This window comes from Hyla sarda, chromosome 5 (genome assembly GCF_029499605.1).
Source record: "Hyla sarda isolate aHylSar1 chromosome 5, aHylSar1.hap1, whole genome shotgun sequence".
Classification (NCBI taxonomy): Eukaryota; Metazoa; Chordata; class Amphibia; order Anura; family Hylidae; genus Hyla; species Hyla sarda.
Window position 1 is genome coordinate 119,072,942 of NC_079193.1, and position 21,638 is coordinate 119,094,579.

Consider the following 21,638-nt stretch of genomic DNA (forward strand, 5'->3'; position numbering starts at 1 on the left):
CTTAAGAGGTTAAAGAAACATGCCCACAAATACTGTACATACATTTGTCCTTGAAATAATTTTAATATACTGTACAAAAAATGAATTACTTACATAATCTGGATCCCATGTTTCATAAGTCAGAGGTGTTAAAAACTGAATAACAATATATGATAAGAACACGGCTGCCATTAGCAAAGGACTAATATATCTCCAAGTAGCTTGCCAGTATATATTTGGACGTCTGCCAGTCATCCACTTTATATCTTCACTAAATCTAAATAAAAACAGAGTTATTAAAGGTTTTGAGATGTAAACTCCCCATGAAAAACTGTTAGAAATCACAATCACATAACTAAACCCCTTAAGGACTTTGCCAATTTTGTTTTTGTACTTTAGTTTTTTCTACCTCGCACTTTAATAGCCATAACTCTTAAATTTTTTCATCTACTCACCCATATAAGGGATTGTTTTTTGTGGGATCACTTGAACTATGTAATTACTTCTTTCATGTAATGACTTCCTGGTACTTAAGGACCGAGGGAGTACCTGTACGTTCTGGTCCCGTGAATGGGGTGTAAACCTTGCTCACGAGTGAAGCATGCTTAAAACCCGGTGGGATTCGGTTGGTATGAGCAGCGAGGACCCATGGTTAATGCCAGGCATCACCGTTAGTGCTGGTGCCCGGCATTAACCCTTTAGACGTCGCAATCAAAGTTGAAGTGCAGGGTTAATGGTGCCTGGTAGCCCAGGGCAGCTGATTGGGACATCCGCGGTGTAAAAAAGATGTAAAAAAAAAGGGTTAAAAAATAAGTATAAAAAAGGGTTAAAAAATAAAAATACATTACATTTAATACATAAATAAAAAATACACAACGTGTAAGGTCACACGGAGCGCATCCACAGTGTATTACATGCTGCGGATGCCCCGCCAGCAATCACAATAGTGAGCTCCCTGCTGCAGCTGGGTAGCTGTGTGTCACAAGCAGTCACAAGCGGACACACTGAGCTACCCAGTCGCAGCAATGATCTCACTCATGGGACTGCCAGCTGGACATCCACCGTGTAAAATACTCTGCTGATGTGCTCCGTGTGATCCTACCCTTATTTTATTATGTTTTACAAAGGCCCCATTCATGCTGCGTTTCTGCAGTATGTTAGAAGTTTCTGACAGCATTATGTCATAAAACTGATACTGACGTATACTGTAGCAACCCCATTCATTTCTGAATAAGACTGCTACAGTATATGGTGGCATCCCTTTTTTGACATGACAACGGACATCTCTAACATACTGCAGAAATTCAGATATAGAGACTAGAATAGAGACTACGACCCCCCCCCCAACATAATAAACATAATTTTTTCACAATTTTTTTTCAACGCCCAGTGATGGATATATTCGTCATGAGCGGATGCTTCTTCCCACATTACGGATATATCCATCAGGAACTACAGATGTTTTCTGACAGCTTCGCGTCACTGCTAGCCGACCAAGGACCGATCACAGCGGTCTCTGGTCCAGCTAATACATATTTCTTTCCAGGACAAAAATCTTGTGGTCCACTTGGGGTCACTTGTGGGGGAGCGGCAGTGGCGGATCCGGGGGGGGGGGGGGGCAATTGCTGCCCCCTCGCCCCCTAGAATGGTGAAGCCGAAGCTGTAAGCTTCCGCTCCACCATTCACTAACCTTGGCTGTCACGAGCTGCGGGGTCACGATCCACTGCAGGCCGGCGCGATGACGTCACATCATCGCGCCGGCGCCCGGAAATCCCGTCCCCGCGGCCAGCATACAGTAAGTACTAAGAGTATGCTCAGGGCCCAGGGGATTTGGGGGATAGAATATGTGCCACTGTTAAGGGCACTATATCGTACAGGAGGTGGGGGAGGGGGATTTAAAAACTTAGGGGGGGGGGAAGAGAAAGGGGAATTTTTAATGTGAGGGGCTGCAGGGCTAAGCACTGGGGGCACTATATGTGAAGAGCACATAACAGGGGGGCCCTCTGTGCTGTGCCCCTCACATATAATGCCCCCTGTGCTGTGCCCACACATATAAATTATATGTGTGGGGGGCACAGCGGGTATTATATGTGTGGGGCACAGCACAGAGGGTATTATATGTGTGGGGCACAGCACAGGGGGCATTATATGTGAGGGGCACAGCACAGGGGGCATTATATGTATGGGGCACAGCACAGGGGGCATTATATGATATAATTCCCCCTGTGCTGTGCCCCACACATATAATGCCCCCTGTGCTGTGCCGCACACATATAATGCCCCCATCATGCGCCCCTCATATATAATGCCCCCATCCTGTGCCCCTCATATATAATGCGCCATCATGCGCCCCTCACATATAATTCCCCCTGTGCTGTGTCTCACACATATAATGCCCCCTGTGCTGTGCCCCTCACATATAATGCCCCCATCATGTGCCCCTCACATATAATGCCCCCATCATGCACCCCTCATATATAATGCCCCCATCCTGTGCCCCTCATATATTATGCGCCATCATGCGTCCCTCACATATAATGCCCCCTGTGCTGTGCCCCTCACATATAATGCTCCTGTCATGTGCCCCAAACATATAATGCCCCTGTGCTGTGCCCCTCACATATAATGCCCCTTGAGGGGACAGGACAGGGGGCATTATATGTGAGGGTTGCATGAAGAGGGCATTATATGTGAGGGGCAAAGAACGGGGGCATTATATGTGAAGGGCACAGCACGGGGCATCATATGTGAGGGGCGCATGATGGGGGCATTATATGTGAGGGTTGCATGATGGGGGCATTATATATGAGGGGCGCATGATCGGGGCATTATATGTGAGGGGCAAAGAACGGGGGCATTATATGTGAAGGGCACAGCACAGGGGGCATTATTTGTGTGGGGCATATAACAGGAGCATTATATGTGAGGGGCACAGCACGGGGGGCATTATATGTGAGGGGAACAGCACAGGGGACATTATATGTGAGGGGCACAGCACGGGGGGCATTATATGTGAGGGGAACAGCAAAGGGGGCATTATATGTGAGGGACGCATGATGGGGGCATTATATGTGAGGGGCAAAGAACGGGGGAATTATATGTGAAGGGCACAGCACAGGGGGCAATATATGTTAGGGGCACAGGGCTTTATTATGTGGGGGGAACAGGACGGGTCATAATTATTATATGTAGGGGCACAAGATGGGGCATTATTACAATATGTGAATGCACAGAGTGTTCTGCATTTCAGAAGTATATTGTAGATTATGAGGAATTTCTGGGGTGGTACGTTTTTTTATGGGCAACAATACATTTGGGTATTTTATTCAGAGGGTGCACTGCACAGCAAGTTATATTCAGAGAGTGCAGTGTGTGGTAGTATTATATTCAGAGAGGGCAGTGTTTGGTAGTATTAAATTTAGAGGGCACAGTGTGGTAGTATATTCAGAGGGCACAGTGTGTGGTAGTATTATATTCAGAGGGTGCAGTGTATGATAGTATTATATTCAGAGGGTACGGTGTGTCGCGGTATTATATTCAGAGGGTGCAGTGTATGATAGTATTATATTCAGAGGGCACGGTGTGTGGCGGTATTATATTCAGAGGGTGCAGTGTATGATAGTATTATATTCAGAGGGCAAGGTGTGTGGCGGTATTATATTCAGACAGTGTGTTGTTTATTCAGGGGGTACAGTGTGTCAGAATTATATTCAGAAGGTATGTGCCCGTATTATATTCGAAGAATACAGTGTCTGACAGGTTTATAATAATTATTGTTTTCATATAGAGGATCAGAATCCGCTGACATAGTGAGGAGCTATCTGGGCGTCAAGTTCTGCAGAGAGAAGATATAGCTGGAACAAGTCCCGGTGGTATGTACCATCTGAATTAGATAAGGAAAGACTATAGAGAAGACGTCACCTGTAGTCACTGATATCATTCTGTATCCTCCTGTGTGTGTCCCATCAGAGCTGGAGTCACTTGTAAGTTTTGCAGTAATGATGGGTGAAACAACAGCTCCCAGCATCCCCTTACCACTACTTAGGTCATACTGGAAGCTGTAGTTTTAAATGGTAAAAACTTCTTTAGCGCTTTCCCATTCTGTGGCAGTTGGTATATTTGATTATTATTCTGACATGTGAGCATGGCCAAAAAGTCTTAAACAAGGTTAGGACTGTATGATACATTTAATAATATTGTAAGTTCCGTAAGAAACATCTTATTTTCTGTCCCCCAACACAAAATACTCTAATAGTGCCCCTCCCGAGACTAGACTCTGGATCCGCCCCTGGGGAGCGGTATCGTTCTGCCAGCTTTGTTTCTTTGAAGGCATGGAGTGGGGTCTATTATTCATATATTGATGTCCTGAAAGCCAAAGGGGGCTCCTCTCCTTCTGGGTCCTACCAGGTGGTCAGGCAACCAAATATGGCCTAAATTGAAGTACTGCCCAGCCCAGGATGAACAGCATAATAAAATATGGGGCGCATATCCTCCATTTCAGAAGCGATGTACCACAAAGCATTTGTAAAAAAAAATACAAAATTTCCACTTACTTAATGTACTCACTTTTGCCCTAGGTGAGTACTTTAGGGGATGCAGTTTCAAAAATGGGGTCACTTCTGGGGGTGTGATATTGCTCTGACAGCTAGAATGCTTTGCAAGATGAAGTGCAGCCTATAATTTGTATAATGATATCCTGAAAGCCAAATGGCGCTTCTCTCCTATTGGGTCCCATCATGTGGCCATGCAACCAATTATTTCCTAAGAAGGGGTACTCCCTAACATGGGACAAGCAGCATAATAAGATTTGGGGTGCATTTCATAAGCAAATTTTTTTTTAAAGTATCCCACAAACGATGCATATGTGGAAAAAAAAAAAAAAATGAATTTAAATATTTTACACTGACCTATGCTAATACCATCAACACAAAAAGGCCTAAAAGAACGCCCTACTAACCCAGGTGAATACATTAAGGGGTGTAGTTTTTAAAAGGGGTCACTTGTGGGCATGCGGTATGGTTCTGCCAGCTTCAATGCTTTGCAGGCATGGAGTGGGGCCTATGATTTTTTTTATAATGATGTCCTGAAATCCAAATGGTGCTCCTCTCCTTTAGGGTCCCACCATGTAGCAAAACAATGAAATATGGCTTAAGTGATAGTATTTATTAACACGGAACCAGCAGCTCAATAATATATAGGGTGCATTTCTTCTTTTTCAGATGGAATGTACCAAAAATACGCCACACAAATGATGTATTTGTGGAAAAAAAAGCAAATGAAATTTTTTTTCCACTGACTTTGCAACCATTCCAGCCACAAAAAAAGGAATCAAAGTACTCACTTTTGGTCTAGATGAATACTTTAGGGGTGTAGTTTTCAAAATGGGGTCACTTGTGGGGGTTTTGTATGGTGCTGGCTAGAGATGAGCAAACATTTGAACAATTTGATTCGGCAGAATCTATATTAAAAATAGCTATATCTGGGCTACAGAGAGCCTCAATATGGGTGTAGAACACTTTGTTTTGTTCTAACACACATATGGAGTGTGCTGGGGTAGTGAAATAATACTGTTATTCAGAATGACATGCAGATTACAGGCATCGCTTTTAGAATCACTGCAGTAGAGCGGCTCAATGACAGAGCCTGGAGGTGGCATCAGTACGAGGAGACCATATAGTGGCTGAATGACACAGCGTGGAGGTGTTGGCAGCATGAAGAGACCATACAGTGGCTAAATGACACCGCGTGGGGGTGTTGGCAGCATAAGAAGACCATATAGTGGCTGAATGACAAAGCTTGGATGTTGCTGAAGCATGAATAGACCATATAGTGTCTGAATGGCACAGCCTGGACTTGGCAGCAGCATGAGTAGACACTAGGGCTTCACAATCCTTAAAAATAAAACATGAATTTTGAAATTTAAATTCAAGATTTAGGGTAGTTAGTGCTACCATAACAAAATCTTAAGGGCCAGACCCAGCAGCATCATTAAACCATATGTTGTTTGAATGGCACAGCCTGGAGTTGGCTGAAGCATGAGGAGACCATATAGTGTCTGAATGGCACAGCCTGGAGATGGGAGAAGCATTAGAAGACCATTCAGATTTAAGAATTTTAAATAGAAATGTAAGATTTTGGACGTGGCTTGGTGCGGCATGTGAGCGTCAGCGTGCGCATGGAGCTCCGCCAAAGATCCTGCATTTTATCCTGCATTTGGCATATTTGATTCTGCTGTTACCCCCCCCCCCCCTCGTGTCTGTAAGGGGCCGGAGCACGGATACTGCGGGATGGCCTGGCGCAAGAGGAACAAGAAGACCCAGGGGCTGCCTGAAGAAGCGGGGCCAAGTTCTCAGAAGACTCGGCGCCATCTTGCCCGGAGGTGCTGGGTTTCGCAGAGCGCCTGCAGCGCTTTGCTCGGGGGCCCCTGCATGTACCTGGGGTGAAGAGGAGCTGGTTGGCGCTGACTGGCCGACTGCTGACCAAGAGGGATCTGCTGCTGAGGATCCGTCAGTGAGTGTGCGGTCTGTGTCTCAGGCTGCTACAGGAGGTCAGTTGTCTGTTAACCCCCTCTGTGCTGGAGCGCACTCTGTTGCTGCTGGGGACTCCTCTACCATGTCTGCAAGCCCTGCTAAGTCTCACCTAGCACTACCATCCCCTGTGCCTGTCCCTGTTACTGCCCCACAGTCTCCTCTGCATTTTAACTCCATGAGTGCTGGTGCGGACAGTGGTCACATAGCTGCCCCTCCCTTCTCGTCCCCACCTCCTGACCCCACTCTGAAGGACATTTGCCTGGCTATACCCAAGGGCAACGCTGATGTTAAAATGCTTTTTGGTGGCCTACGTGAGAACATTAACCTTATTCGTCAGGATATGCAAAAAGTGCCCGAGCGTGTCAGTGCTGTTGACGAAAGAGTGGGGGATTTGGAGTATCAGGTCCCTCCACTTAAGAGGGACATGAGTAATTAACCACCTCATTGCTCTTTCTGCTAAAGCCGACGACCTGGAAAACAGCTTACGGCGGAATAATGTACGCCTGGTGGGTGTCCCGGAGAAGGTTGAGGGCCGCGACCCTGGGGAATACTTTGAAAACTGGCTCCTTACTACATTCGGCAGAGAGACTTTGTCACCCCTATTTGCAGTTGAACGAGCCCATAGGGTGCCTACTCGACCCCTCCCCCCCAGAGCCCCACCTAGAGCTGTTCTTATTCGGATCCTGCATTACAAGGACAGGGACATTATTCTCTGTAAGGCCAGAGATATGGACGCTCTCACCATTAATGGCAGTCGTGTCTCACTCTACCCGGATTTTTCAGCTGAGGTCCAGAAGAAGCGCGCTAAATTCACGGATGTTAAACGCCGCTTACGTGCTCTGAATGTGACGTACTCTATGCTTTATCTCGCACGCTTCTGTGTGGTTGCCCTGGGAACTACCCATATGTTTTATAAATCTGTGGCGGCTGCGGAGTGGCTGGATGTTCATGAAGCGCATATAAGACGTGTCTGACCCCGAAGTGTTTTTTGTGGACTTCTCTCCTCTTCACCGGTTGTGAGGACTTGACTATGTGCATTGGGCCCTAATGTTTCGTGTTTAATGCCTCCTCATGTTACATACTGTAGATACTTGTTTCCTGACTGCCAATCCTTGATGCCAAATGTCCTTAATGTTTTTTACAATTTTTGGCTTTGCTTTGAGTGCGATATGTTAGTTTTTTCACTTTTTCACTCCCTATGTTACCTGCTCACCCTATCTGGACTATTTGTTTGCCTCTAGTGTCGCAAGTTGCGACTGTTTGGTTTTTTGTTTGTCTGGGGAGTTTGTTTTGTTCCGTGTCTTTCCCTCCGTGTTTTTGTGTGGTATTGTGTTCTACATGCCTAAGGCACGTCTTTTTCACTGTTCTTTTACGCTGTGCACAATGTTTTTCCTTTTGTCCTCTGGCACCTGCCTGTGTGCTTATATAGTGGATGTTGTTGGCGTCCTTCGTTCCATGTTGCTCATTCTGTTTGTATGTTTCTATGATGGCTAATCCTATATCTGTGGTGGCATGAAATGTCAGCGGCCTCAATGATCCTATTAAGTGTTTAGATATTTTTCAGGCGCTTAAGCCTTACCACCCTGCCATATTGTGTCTCTCAGAGACACACCTGACGGCTGATTCTAAACATGTGCTAAACAAACTCTGGTTTGGACATACTTTCCACGCCACCTTCTCATCGCATGCTAGGGGAGTTAGTGTGCTCATCCATAGAAGTATTTAGTTTTCCTGTATATCTAGTTTAATTGACCCTGAGGGCAGATTTGTGTGCCTTTATGGCACTTTCAGTCGTACACTATGTGTACTGGTGGCACTTTATATTCCCCCCGCCCCCATACTCGGGCGATGCCTTGCGCAGAGTGGCATCCTTCTTGTCCTCTCTGCCCGATGCGCCGCTCCTGGTGGTTGGGGATCTCAATAATTTGTTACATCCTACCCTTGATAGGTTCCCTGCTGGGGGACAGTCTGGTGTCTTGGGACCTACTAGTCTGGCTAAATTCGTGGAGGAAGTGGGGTGGGCAGATTTGTGGAGGAGACAACATCCTACGGAGTTGGACTATTCTTGTTATTCTACCTCTCATGGCATGCTCTCCCGCATTGACTTTGTGCTGTGCAACGATTTAATTTTCCCCATAGTCGAGTCTGTGGAGTATCTCCCCCATACTCTATCTGACCACTCCCCTGTACTTGTATATCTCTCATTTGACTCCCACCCTAGATTGTGGGGTTCCCTGTGGCGTCTGAACCTTTTTGGCTTCAGGTTTAATCAGTGGGCTGTACACTTCAGTCTGATATTGTTGCCTTTCTCAAGCTCAATGTGGGAACTGCCTCTATAGGTATTGACTGGGGTTCCTTAAAAGCCTATGGGAGGGGTATTCTCATTAGGGATATTACTACTTGTAAAACTAATAATAGGAAGATTCAAACTTCTTTACAGAATCAGATGCTCCTGGCGGAACATCAGTTCCTCGGGGACCCTCTGAACAGAATAAAAATAACTGGCAATCTTTGCAAACCATATTGGATTCCCATCTATTACAAATGTCTTGGTTTCCTTTTATGAGGAGACATACTCTTCTAAACTGACGTATGATCTTGCTGCAATTGACCAGTATGTTTCTGGTATCCTGCTCCCGCCCCTGTCGCAGACTCAACGAGATCTTCCAGATGTGCCTATTACTATTGAGTTGGAATGTGCGTTGGGAGCGCTGCCATTAGAGAAATCTCCAGGAGTCGATGGACTTCCTAATGAATTTCTAAAACAAAATCAGGAAGTTTTGTTACCTAGGTTATTGGAGGTTATGCGGGCGGCGGCAGAGGGGGAGGGTCTACCTGGGTCTTTGTTGGAGGCTATAATAGTGTTGTTATTGAGGCCTGGTAAAGACCTGCAATCTGCGGGCTCTTATCGGCCAATTTCCCTGTTGTGCTCAGATGTTAAATTTCTAGCAAAGGTTTTAGCCAACCATCTCCTGAGGGTTATAACTTCCCTGATTCATGGGAATCAGACAGGTTTTATGCCAGGGAAGTCCACAGCTGATACAACCTGAGAATGCTGTGTGTAGGGCCGTACTTTCCCTTGACACTGCCAAAGCTTTTAACAGTGTCGAGTGGAATTTTCTCTGGAGCGTTATGAGACGAATGGGTTTTGGCCCTATATATTTGAAGAGGGTCCAATTATTATATGCTGCCCCCTGTGCTAGACTCCGCGCTAATGGCCTGCTTTCCCATTCCTTTCCTTTATGGTGAGGAACACGTCAGGGGTGCTCCCTATCCCCATTCCTCTTTGCTATCGCCATAGAACCCCTGGCGGTTTTAATTAGGTCATCCCCTGATATCAAAGGCTTTTGCTATGGGGCTCTGGAAGAACGCATTGCCCTCTATGCAGACAACATGCTTCTCTTTTAGGGAGATGCACCGCTCTCTATGGCCCCTTTAATGACCCTTATTGAATCCTTTGGCAGCTATTCTGGCCCTATTTTGACCTCGTCATCAATTGGGATAAGTCCCTTTGACCCTCTTCCTCCGTTGCCAGGGCTCACTAGAGTTGGTCTCCCCATAGTCTCCAGATTTAAGTACTTAGGTGTGTTTGTCACTGCCAACCCCTCTGACTATATTAACCTCAATCTTGTTCCGCTATTGGACCACAGCTCCCAGAAAGTGGTTACTTGGCGCAAGCTCCCCTTATCTATGGTGGGTAGGTCTAATTTAGTTAAAATGGTCCTTATGCCCCAGTTTCTTTACATTCTGCATAATACCCATTTTGATCCCTGTGAAATACTTTCTTAGGATCAGGGCCCTATATAGGGAGCTCATTTGGAATGGTAAATCGGTTAGAAGCCGTCTTGGAACGCTACAATGTGGCATGGAGGAGGGTGGTTTGTCTGTCCCCAACCCGTGGTTATATTTCTTGGCATCACAGATCCAACAACTAAAGGGGTGGGCGCAGTATACTACTATGGGACGTACGGGCAATTTAATCTCTAAGCATATAGGTGGTGTGACCCCTATCTATTTGTTGGAAATAGCTGCACAGACTTGTCCCCCGGACCTCCCCCCTGCCTTTGTCCTTGTCCACAAGGTCTGGATGAAGTTTAAGATGCTCATGCACTATCCTGTCTTTGTAACATTCTCTCCTCTGTGGTACAATCCAGAGCTTTCCGAACTGTCCTCCCTGCCAGATGTCACCTGCTGGATTGCACGTGGGATCCTGTACCTTTCTCAGTTGTATGACGGGCCGACGTTGAAGTCATTTGCTCAGCTGCAGGAGGATTTTCAATTGCCACATTCATTTTTCTATCGCTACCTGCAGCTGAGACATGCCTTAGATACGCAGTCACGGACTTGTAACTTGACTGGCAGCTCATCGGTGGTGGTGGATGATTTATTTACTCAGGTTTCGACCAAGGGAGTGATATCTGTATTGTATAGAGACCTACTGTCCTCTTATCATGAAGCATACCCTTTGACGGTTAGGGAAAAATGGGAGGTAGATGTGGGTCCCTTATCGGATGAGTGCAGATTTTGACCATGACCCCGCGGCTTGCCGTTTTGGATGCTCACCGGGTGTCCCAAATGTTTCTACTGCACTGAGTGTATCGCACTCCTGCGTTTCTTCATAAGATTGGGGTACAGCCGGACTCCTGCTGTCCTCGCTGTTCTATGTCTGATGCCCATTTGTTCCATGTGTTGTGGGACTGTGCTCCTCTTGCTCCATTTTGGGATGATGTGGGGCGTTTGATCAGAAGGGTTTATGGTTGCCCGTTTGCTTTATGCACCGTGACTTGTATTTGGGGCTACTTAGATGGGCTGGACATAGACAGCGGTCTCTACAGGTATTGGTAGAATTCTATATCAGGCCCGTAAGTTAATTGCACAGCACTGGTTGAGAGCATCCCCTCCTACTATATCCGAGCTGATTGTAAAATTGAATCATATTATTAGATTAGAGAAAGGGGTATATTGCAAGAGGAAGGCCATGCATAAATTTTAACTCATTTGGGGCCCTTGGATTGATACCTCGGGGTTACCATCTGCATATTTACAGAGGACCCCCATGGAGGTGCTACTGGGGGGATCTGGGGGGAAAGTATGTTAAGTGTAATCTGTTGTCTTGTTCGTATTTCTTCTATTTCTGGTGTCTTGTTGTTTCTTGTCTAATCCGGTGTACTGTGTCTTGTAGTTGTGTTCTTTTGTGTGGGTCACTCCATCGTTTGCACTTCCTTGTGCTGCCCTTCTACTTTTCCGTTTATTAGTTGTCAATCCGCAATGTGGTTATACGCTCTTTTGTTGTGCATTATTTTACTTTCCATTACGTTGCCTTAGTTCCATTGTGAGGGTCGGACACGGATCTTGGGTGGGGGGGGGCGGGGGTAGGGGGTGTTGTCTGTGTGTTGTTTGTTTTATGCAAAAATGTTTAATATAAATTTTCGGATTTAAAAAAAGAGATGTAAGATTTTGAAATTGAGGATTTTGAAATCGGACTTTTAACTCCCAAGTTTTAGTGTCCCGGGCCGTGTGGGTACACAGGACCAAATTTAACAAGGAGTCACATGTCACATGGCAGCACAATGACAGGGCCTGGATGTGGCATCAGTAGGATGAGACCATATAGTGACTGAATGGCACAGCCTGGAGTTGGCTGAAGCATGAGAAATTACCATATAGTGGCTGAATGAGACAGCCTGGAGGTGGCATCAGATGACTGCCTGGAGTTTGTGGCAGCATGGGGAGACCATATAGTGTTTGAATGGCACAACCTGGATTTGGCTGAACCATGAGGAGACCATATAGTGGCTGAATGGCACAGCCTGGAGGTGGCTAAAGCATGAGGAGACCATAGAGTGACTGAATGTTACTGCCTGGAGTTTGTGGCAGCATCAAGAGACCATATAGTGGCTGAATGGCACAACCTGGAGGTGGCTGAAGCAAGAGGAGACCATAAAGTGGCTGAATGGCACAGCCTGGAGTTTGTGGCAGCATGAAGAGACCATATAGTGGCTGAATGGCACAGTCTGGAGGTGGCTGACACATGAGGAGACCATATAGTGGCTGAATGAGACAGGGTGGAGGTGGCATCAGTATGAGGAGACCATATAGTGTCTGAATGGCACAACCTGGATTTGGCTTAAGCATGAGGAAACCATATAGTGGCTGAATAGATAACCAACCCCCAATCACCAAAAGGTGACGGGGTATAAAAACCCCAAACGAATTTCCCCTCTATTATTGTTAGTGCAAGTATTAAAACTTTACTTTTATTTGATATAGTTAAAAGGTCCAAAAAAGTGTATTACAAACACCAGCACTGTCCCTATAATCATACATTTTAGTTCTCCTATATGGAGTAACAATGAGTAGATTAACGTCTGCAGTATGTTTTATAGAGGGACCAAAGCTGACATAAAACCAAAAAAGTATGTCTCCCCTACATGTTTCGTGGTACCAACCACATCTTCAGGGGCTCTGAGACATATGACCACGTGAAGGGAAAGGAGGCCCTTTTTATAATGTTTTGGGATCATCCCCTTGATTAATCAACCAATCCTATACTGTCTTAAATGGATGTAAGCCAATGTAACCAATGGGAACTTACCTAGTATCCAGGTCACGATGTAAAACAATAATATCCGGCCTGGAATTATTCAGGAAGGATCGGACAAAACGGAAAGGGGGAGGAGTCTGTCTTTATGTAAAGTCCAATTTGAAGGCCGCACTGCTGGAGAATATTTGGGAGGGAAATGATAATGTGAAGTAATTCTGGATAGAATATATGGAGATAAAAATAAACAAATTCTGATAGGGGTTTGCTATAAGCCACCAAACATAATGGAAGAGCCAGAAGTTCAATTATTGAGGCAAATAAACAAGGCAGCAAATCAAAATGATGTGATAATAATGGGACTTTAACTATCCTGATATAAACTGGGAGACTGGGACCTGTGAATCTCATAAACGAAACAGGTTTCTGACTATAGCTAAAGACAATTATCTGTCCCAAATGGTGCAGGGCCCTACCAGAGGGGGTGCCCTACTAGTCTTAATATTAACCAACGTACCTGATTAATGTGCAAGTAGATGGACACCTAAGAAATAGTGATCATAATATAATACATTATAACTTGTTCTTCAATAAGGGAATCTCTCGAGGGGCCACAAAAACAATGAACTTTAGGAAGGCAAAGTTCGATCAACTCAGAGAAGCCCTTAACAATATAAAATGGGATAATGTCCTCAAAAAGAACAATACTAACACTAAATGGGAGACTTTTAAATTACTAAAACAGGACAGCAGTGAAGAAGCATTAAAAAGCTATAGAGAAAAATGTAAAACATGTAAAAAAAACTGATAAAAGCGGCAAAAATAGAGACAGAAAAACTCATTGCCAAAGAGAGTAAAACTAACCAAAATGTTCTTTAACTATATAAATAGCAAAAAGGTCAAAAATGAAAGTGTTGGCCCTTTAAAAAATGATGAGGAAGAAATGATAAACGGGATCAGGAAAAAGCAAATACATTAAACAAATTCTTCTCCACTGTATTCACTGAGGAAAATGAAATGCCAGGTGAAATACAGTGTGATAAGGTAAACTCCCCAGTACAGGTCACCTGTCTAACCCAGGAAGAAGTACAGTGCCGCCTACAAAAAATCAAAATAGACAAATCACCAGGGCCAGATGGCATTCACCCCCGTGTTCTAAAGGAATTAAGTGATGTAATAGACAGACCCCTATTTTTAATATTCAGGGACTCTAAATTGACAGGGACTGTTCCCCAGGACTGGCGCATGGCAAATGTGGTGCCAATATTTAAGAAGGGGTCAAAAGGTGACCCCAGGAATTATAGACCTGTTAGTTTAACCTCGGTTGTTTGAGGGTTTCCTAAGAGATGATATTTTGGAATAAATGTATGAACCCATATCAGCATGGATTTATGAGGGATCAATCCTGTCAAACTAACCTGATCAGCTTTTACCAGGAGGTGAGCTCCAGACTGGACCAGGGGCAATCGCTGGATGTCGTATATCTGGATTTTTCCAAAGCATTTGATACGGTTCCACATAAAAGGTTCAAAGCCGGTAAGTAGACAGCTCTCACCTCCCACTGGACACAGGTGTGCACGGACTGGCGGAAGCGCAACCGCCCAATATAGCAAACAGAAGAGAACGTCCAGCACTCGATGTCCGTAGCAATAGTGTTTATTGGCATAAAAACAGATACGTGAACAGGACAGAGCGTAAGCCTACGCGTTACAGGTAACAAGACCCTTAGTCATGGCTAAGGGTCTTGATACCTGTAACGCGTAGGCTTACGCTCTGTCCTGTTCACGTATCTGTTTTTATGCCAATAAACACTATTGCTACGGACATCGAGTGCTGGACGTTCTCTTCTGTTTGCCACATAAAAGGTTGGTACATAAAATGAGAAGGTTTGGGCTGGGGGGAGAATATGTGTAAGTGGGTAAGTAACTGGCTCAATGATAGGAAACAGAGGGTGGTTATTAAAGGGTTATCCAGGAAAAAACTTTTTTTTTACAAATCAACTGGCTCCAGAAAGTTAAACAGATTTGTAAATTACTTCTATTAAAAAATCTTAATCCTTTCAGTACTTTTGAGCTTCTGAAGTTAAGGTTGTTCTTTTCTGTCTAAGTGTTCTCTGATGACACGTGTCTCGGGAAATGCCCAGTTTAGAAGAAAATCCCCATAGCAAACCTCTTCTAAACTGGGCGTTTCCCGAGACACGTGTCATCAGAGATCACTTAGTCAGGCAGCTGCTGCCAAGGCTAATAAAATCATGGGGTGAATCAATAGGGGCATAGATGCCCACGACAAGGAAATAATTCTACCGCTGTACAAATCACTAGTCAGACCACACATAGAATACTGTGTACAGTACTGGGACAAGAAAGATATAGTGGAGCTGAAGAGGGTTCAAAGATGGGCAACCAGAGTAATACGGGGAATGGGAGGACTACAGTATCCAGAAAGATTATCAGAATTAGGGTTATTTAGTTTAGAAAAAAGAAGGCTTAGGGGCGACCTAATAACTATGTATAAATATATCAGGGGACAGTACAGAGATCTCTTCCATGATCTATTTATACCCAGGACTGTATCTATAACAACGGGGCATCCTCTCAGTTTAGAGGAAAGAAGGTTTCTACAGCAGCACATACGGGGGTTCTTTACTGTAAAAGCAGTGAGATTTTGGAATTCTCTCCCTGAGGAGGTGGTCATGGGAAACTCTGTGAAAGAGTTCAAAAGGGGTCTGGATGCATTTTTGGAGAGTAATAACAGTACAGGTTATGGATTTTAGATTTATAGGGATAGAACATTGATCCAGGGATTTATTCTAACTGCCATATTGGAGTCGGGAAGGAATTTTTACCTCTAGTAAGAGGGTTTTTTGCCTTCCTCTGGATCAACTCAGTATGGACTCATTAGGGATATAGGTTGAACTTGATGGACTTTGGTCTTTTTTCAACCTTATGAACTATGTTATGAACTATATATGCAGCTGGTATATATAAGAATTGAGTATATTAAATAAAAGATATGTTAATACATGCAACAGTGATTTTCCCGCTTAGAGATATTGTGAATGAAACTTTGCCTTGATAAATGCTAACATATAAATTATTGATGGCTATGAAGAGGGGAATGTCCCTTACTAATTCTATAATTTGGGACTATTTATTTTGGAAGATATGAATCACAAGTACAATTAAAATTATTCTGTTCAGATAGATGACAGTGTCTGAAGATTCACTAAAGTTGTACCTCAACAGAAATCTATAAATTCATCCACCAGTTGTGGGTAGGAAGATATAAATTACCTTAAGTACAAACTTTCCCTGCTATAGAATAGCCAAACAATAATCAAAAGATATTAAAGTTCTTTTATAGTTACCACAAAGTAGAAATGCCAGTGGGTCAAGCAAATTGGATAGGATCAGCCTGTTCACTCAGCAGAAAGATAATCCAGGGTTCTCTCCAAAGAAGGAACAAAGAATTGCCCATCCTCCCTTGCCACTTCAGTTTAAAACCAGGTTCCGTTATCTTGATCAGATAAGAAACTAACCAATCACGTCTCTAGAATAAAAACATGCTAGGCCCTTGTCTCGCCCAGATGTAACTATTTCACTGACCAGGAAGGACACTCTTGTCCATGAGTTGCTAAAATATTTTCTTAGCAGATTAGCAGACATTACCTAAGATATAGAGATTTCACATCAAGTCATCTCTCCAACTAATGTCCAATAAATATAGTTAGCTGGATTAGATTTCAACATCTAGCATACACACACAGCAGACATCTCAGGATTTCCAAAGTCTTCAATTTGAATCTGACATTAATGGTCCCTACCAAGTTTAAACTAATGAATAGATTCTCAGTTCTGACTATTCTTACAGTTATAAATCTATCAGATAAGAAATAACTAAACTATTGATGGGACGAAATCAGACCACCAAATTACATACATACTAACTTATAGATGCAGGAAAACTAAATAAGTTATAAATGGTATACTGACCACATAACACAAAAATTACACTAATAATAATCAGAATAATAATGATCAAAAATATAAGGAAAAGTATTTTCATATATATATATATATATATATATATATATATATATATATATATATGCTTGAAAAAGGCTTGTCAGCCGAAACGTCGCATTGTTTCTCTTGATGCAATAAAGACCCTGTAGCTTGCACTTTACCTGGACCTGGTGTTGGGTGCTGTTTCCTTACGGAGGAAGTTCTATATATATATATATATATATATATATATATATATATATATATATACACTCCTGAGCTAATAGTGACCTGAATTCCAATGCCCTTACCTGAGCCATAAAGTAGTTTATATAAACACAGACCAAGGGATGTTTCACACTTGCAGACACCATGTGACATTCTGGAATTTAAAACTGAGAATCAACTTTACACAACATGGAGTTTTTGGCTTGAACAATTAAAATGGACGCCACACAGTATGATTGTTTGAAATAATTCTGGCCCATATAATCTGACAGATAGCCAGCAGTATAAGGGCTTTTTAACCCTCCAGAGCCCACAACTGGCCATACAGAGGCAATAATTACTTACCAGGACCCCGCACTGGTTTCACAGTAAAATTCAGCCCTCATCCAGGTATCAGCAGTAGTGATGAGCTGCATTGCCCATATTTGAATTCGCGAATATTTAGATGAATATTCGTCCTATATTCACGAATTTCGTGTATTTGCTATATTTGCATATGCGAATATTCGCATATGTGAGTATTCGCATATTCGAGGAAGAAAACAGTGAGGGGGTGGGCAACTTTACTATTGGTTGCTACGATGTTGTTGATAACCTCTGACAAGTGTATTTGCATCATTCTAATTGGCCCACAGGTGAAAAGAAGGAATATGCAAACATTCACATATGCGAATATGGGCATATGCGAATATTCACATATATGAATATGCGCATATGCCGAAAAAAGTGAATATTCGTAATTTCGAATATATAACGAATATATTCGCAATATTCACAAATTTGCGATAAAAATTCGAAATGCGAATATTTGCGCCCAACACTAATCAGCAGCACTGTATAACCAGGACCTCGCACTGGTAATATATAAAGATTAGTGGTGCTGGTACAAGTCAGGACCCTGCATTGGCCTACGTTCTGCCATCCGCCAAGCAAAGCCAGGGACCCCGCACCGGCAAAACAGGATGGCAGGGTAAGGCCAGGACCCCGCACTGGCACATACTTACCTACAAAGTTGCAGCCAAGAAACCCACAAGGCTGATCTCTAATGATGGAAAAACGTACGTGAAGTCCCATGTAGAAAGGAGGACCAAAAAAAAACACAGTGTGCTTTGTTTGCGGGGTCTCTATATAGGTCATCTGGGATGGTATTTGATTAATTAATTATGTTAATCTAGATGGGTGGTCCTAGTGGGAGGTCTGGAGAACAGAATATGTGCTGTCGTAGGGACGAAGAGGAAATATTCGTTTTGACGAAAAATATTTATTTTCTCACAGTGCACATCACAATGATGTGTACAGTGTAAATAAAAAGTGATAATTCCTCCCTGCTTCCAGCTTGTGGTCCAAAGAAGGCAAATATGCAAATATTTGCGAATATTGGCACTTCCAGAGGACACTGATCCCTTCCTTTTAGCTTGTGGGCCAATGAGAAGGATGCAAATACAGTTGTCAGAGATTAGCAACATCCCGAGCGACCAATAGGAAAGTAGTTAGTTGAAAAATATAATCACACATTCGCATTTTGCGAATTTAATTACTAATTTTGCATGGAAAAAAGTGAACAAATATGCAAAATTCGCAAATATAGGATGAATTTTCCTCCATATATTTGCAAAATATAGCAAATTCGAATATGGCCTATGCTGCTCATCACTATTTCCAAATTGGTATTGTGCATCTGCAGCCAGTGGCAGGTTGGTGTCACCCGACACAGTAGAAAATGGTGTCACCACATACCTACCACGCCTCCCCCCGCCCACCGAAGAAGTTTTTAGCCTGTTTTGACAGACACCACTGATGTAGCGCATTGTGAAAAATTCCAGTATAATAATAAAATATACCAAATGCCACAGAATGGGAAAGCGCTAAAGAAGTTTTCACCATGTAAAACTACAGCTCACAGAATGCCTTTAGCAGTGGTAAGGTTATGCTGGGAGTTGTAGTTTCACTCAGCATAACTTACAAGTGACTACTTGAACATAGTGAGCAGAATACACAATATCAGTGACTACAGGTGACGTCTTCTCTATAGTCTTTCCTTATCAAATTCAGATGGAACATACTGCCAAGATTTGTTCCAGCTATATCTTCTCTCTGCAGAATGTTGAAATAAAAAAGCACAAACAGATGCGCTCCGTAGTGTAACACCAAAGGTGAGTTGGTAACGCTAAGTGTGAATTGCGCTTACCACATGAAGTTGTACTCCAACCAAGTGCAACAATGGAAAAGGGTGTATCATCAAAGGGTCTCTGCAGCTTCATCCCGCTGAAATAGAATCACGATAAAAACAAGCAATCTCCAGGTAGCAGAGCGGGATCAATGGAAGCGCTGAGACCAGATAAGAAGTTAAAAGGATTTATTTCCCATAATGCAACGCGTTTCACTCCTCACTATGTCAGCGGAATCTGATCCTCTATATGAAAACAATAATTATTATAAACCTGCCAGACACTGTATCCTCTAGATCAGGGGTCCTCAAACTTTTTAAACAGGGGGCCAGTTCACTGTCCCTCAGAGTGAGGGGCGGAAGTAATTATCGCTCCCTGCACTTCCAGATGGGGCTTATTGGGAAGAGGTGGGGGCGTGTGTATATAACTCCCCCCTATCCTACAGGGGCGGAGCACGTGTAATTTGTGGAAGCCTCTGCTTTCTGTGGCAGTCTGGTGTTTGAATCTCCTGCAAAAATCTTCAGAGCTGCTGCTCACGGTGCCTAGGCCTCACTGTTCATGAGTCTGGCTTGGGGGGTGCAGGCGCGGCATCCCTGGCAGTTCCACTGGCTGTCTTATCTGGGGATGCTGTGTCTCACTCTGATTATAAGGTAAGGTTCTGGCTGACTCTGCCTGCAGCGGTAGTGGGGTCCAGGAGCGGCTATCAGGTGAGTTAAATCGGTGCTGGGGGTGGCGCGGCCTCAGCATCTCGCGCAGCCCGCTAGCTGCCTCATGGCGGCATAAGGACTGCCCGCCACCCGCACAGCTACAATTGTCTATGCCCTTGGGACAGGTTGCGGAAGCTGCCCAGTTCTCTGCATGGCCACTCGTTAGGTGGTCCTGTCAGCTTGTCTGCTATCGTTAATCTAAAGTATAGTGCAATGCTCTGCGGAGGGTTGTTTCAATATAACGTTTGCTGTAAACAGTGTGGTGCAATGCTCTGCAAAGAGTCATTTCAATATAACTTTTGCTGTGCTCTGCGGGGTATACGGTGCCCTTGCAGTATATGGTACAGTGTAATCCTCTGCAAAGGGTCTCATTACAATATAACATGTACTGTATAACAGTATAGTGCAGTGCTCTGCAGATGGTCTTGTAACAATATAGCATACATGATATATAGTTATGGTGCAATGCTCTGCAGATGGTCTCGCTACAATATAGTATACATGGTATACAGCTATGGTGCTATGATCTGCAGATGGTCTCATTACAATATAATATATACAATATAGTGCAATACTCTACAGATGGTCTCATTACAAACAAACTTTAAACAGTAAGTGCAATGCTCTGCAGATGGGATGGTTTCAATATAACATATATATCAATATAGGGTATAGTGCAATGCTCTGCAGAGGGTCGTTACAGTTAGCATGTGCAGTGTGGTGCAGTGCTCTGCGATGGGTCTTGTTGCAACACAGGGTGGCATGTACTGTGTTTGGTGTGGTGCAATACTCTGCAGAGGATCTCGTTGCAGGGTAGCATATGCTGTGTGGTGGTGCAACGCTCTGCAGAGTGTCTTGTTTCAATATAGCATACTGTATATAGTAAGGTGCTATGCTCTTTAGAGATATAACATAGGCTACATCTAATTAAATCATAGTATACACAGTGTAATACTCGTTATTTGCACGATCATGGTATCCATACGGTTCATATGCTTGGTTTATAATGGGCATACACGCATTACTGGTACAAGGTGCACACGAGTAGAGCATCTTCACGGTTTGATAACTCCATGAGTTTCTTATGGTCCGTACTCTCATGGTTAATTCATACGGTTATGGCACACTGCTCGTATGCGCATAGTATGTTTACAGTTTCATGTGCTTATATCATTATACAGTACATATACTCACTGACGATATATTCACAGCATTTATACTGTGCAAACTCGTTTATGCTGTTCACCTCATGGTTATTCACTAACTCGCTGGTGTTTTCATGGTCCACAAACTTGGCATTTATGCTGTTCATATATTCTTGGCATGTTCATGGTCTTACATTCTTTCTATACCATGTTACGTTCATGGCAGTCAAACACCTCGTATTTATCACTGGTTCATACGCTCAAAGTGTCATTCGGTTCATATGTTAATGGTATTTTATACTGGATACGGCAGTATACTGCCTATGGCAATTATAC

General features: G+C 43.6%; 1 protein-coding gene across 5 annotated transcripts in view; it reads right to left on the minus strand.

The window, feature by feature from the left end:
• Positions 1 to 21,638, minus strand: part of LOC130273417 (sodium-dependent neutral amino acid transporter B(0)AT3-like) — a 589,425-nt gene that overhangs the window by 81,904 nt on the left and 485,883 nt on the right. For 4 of the 5 annotated variants that reach the window (XM_056520172.1, XM_056520170.1, XM_056520173.1 and 1 more), the window contains one exon: positions 94 to 256. The exons of the other annotated variant lie outside the window; for it this stretch is intronic. In XM_056520172.1, the coding sequence (XP_056376147.1) occupies positions 94 to 256 (163 nt within the window). The remainder of the gene's footprint in view (positions 1 to 93; positions 257 to 21,638) is intronic. 5 annotated transcript variants of the gene reach the window in all.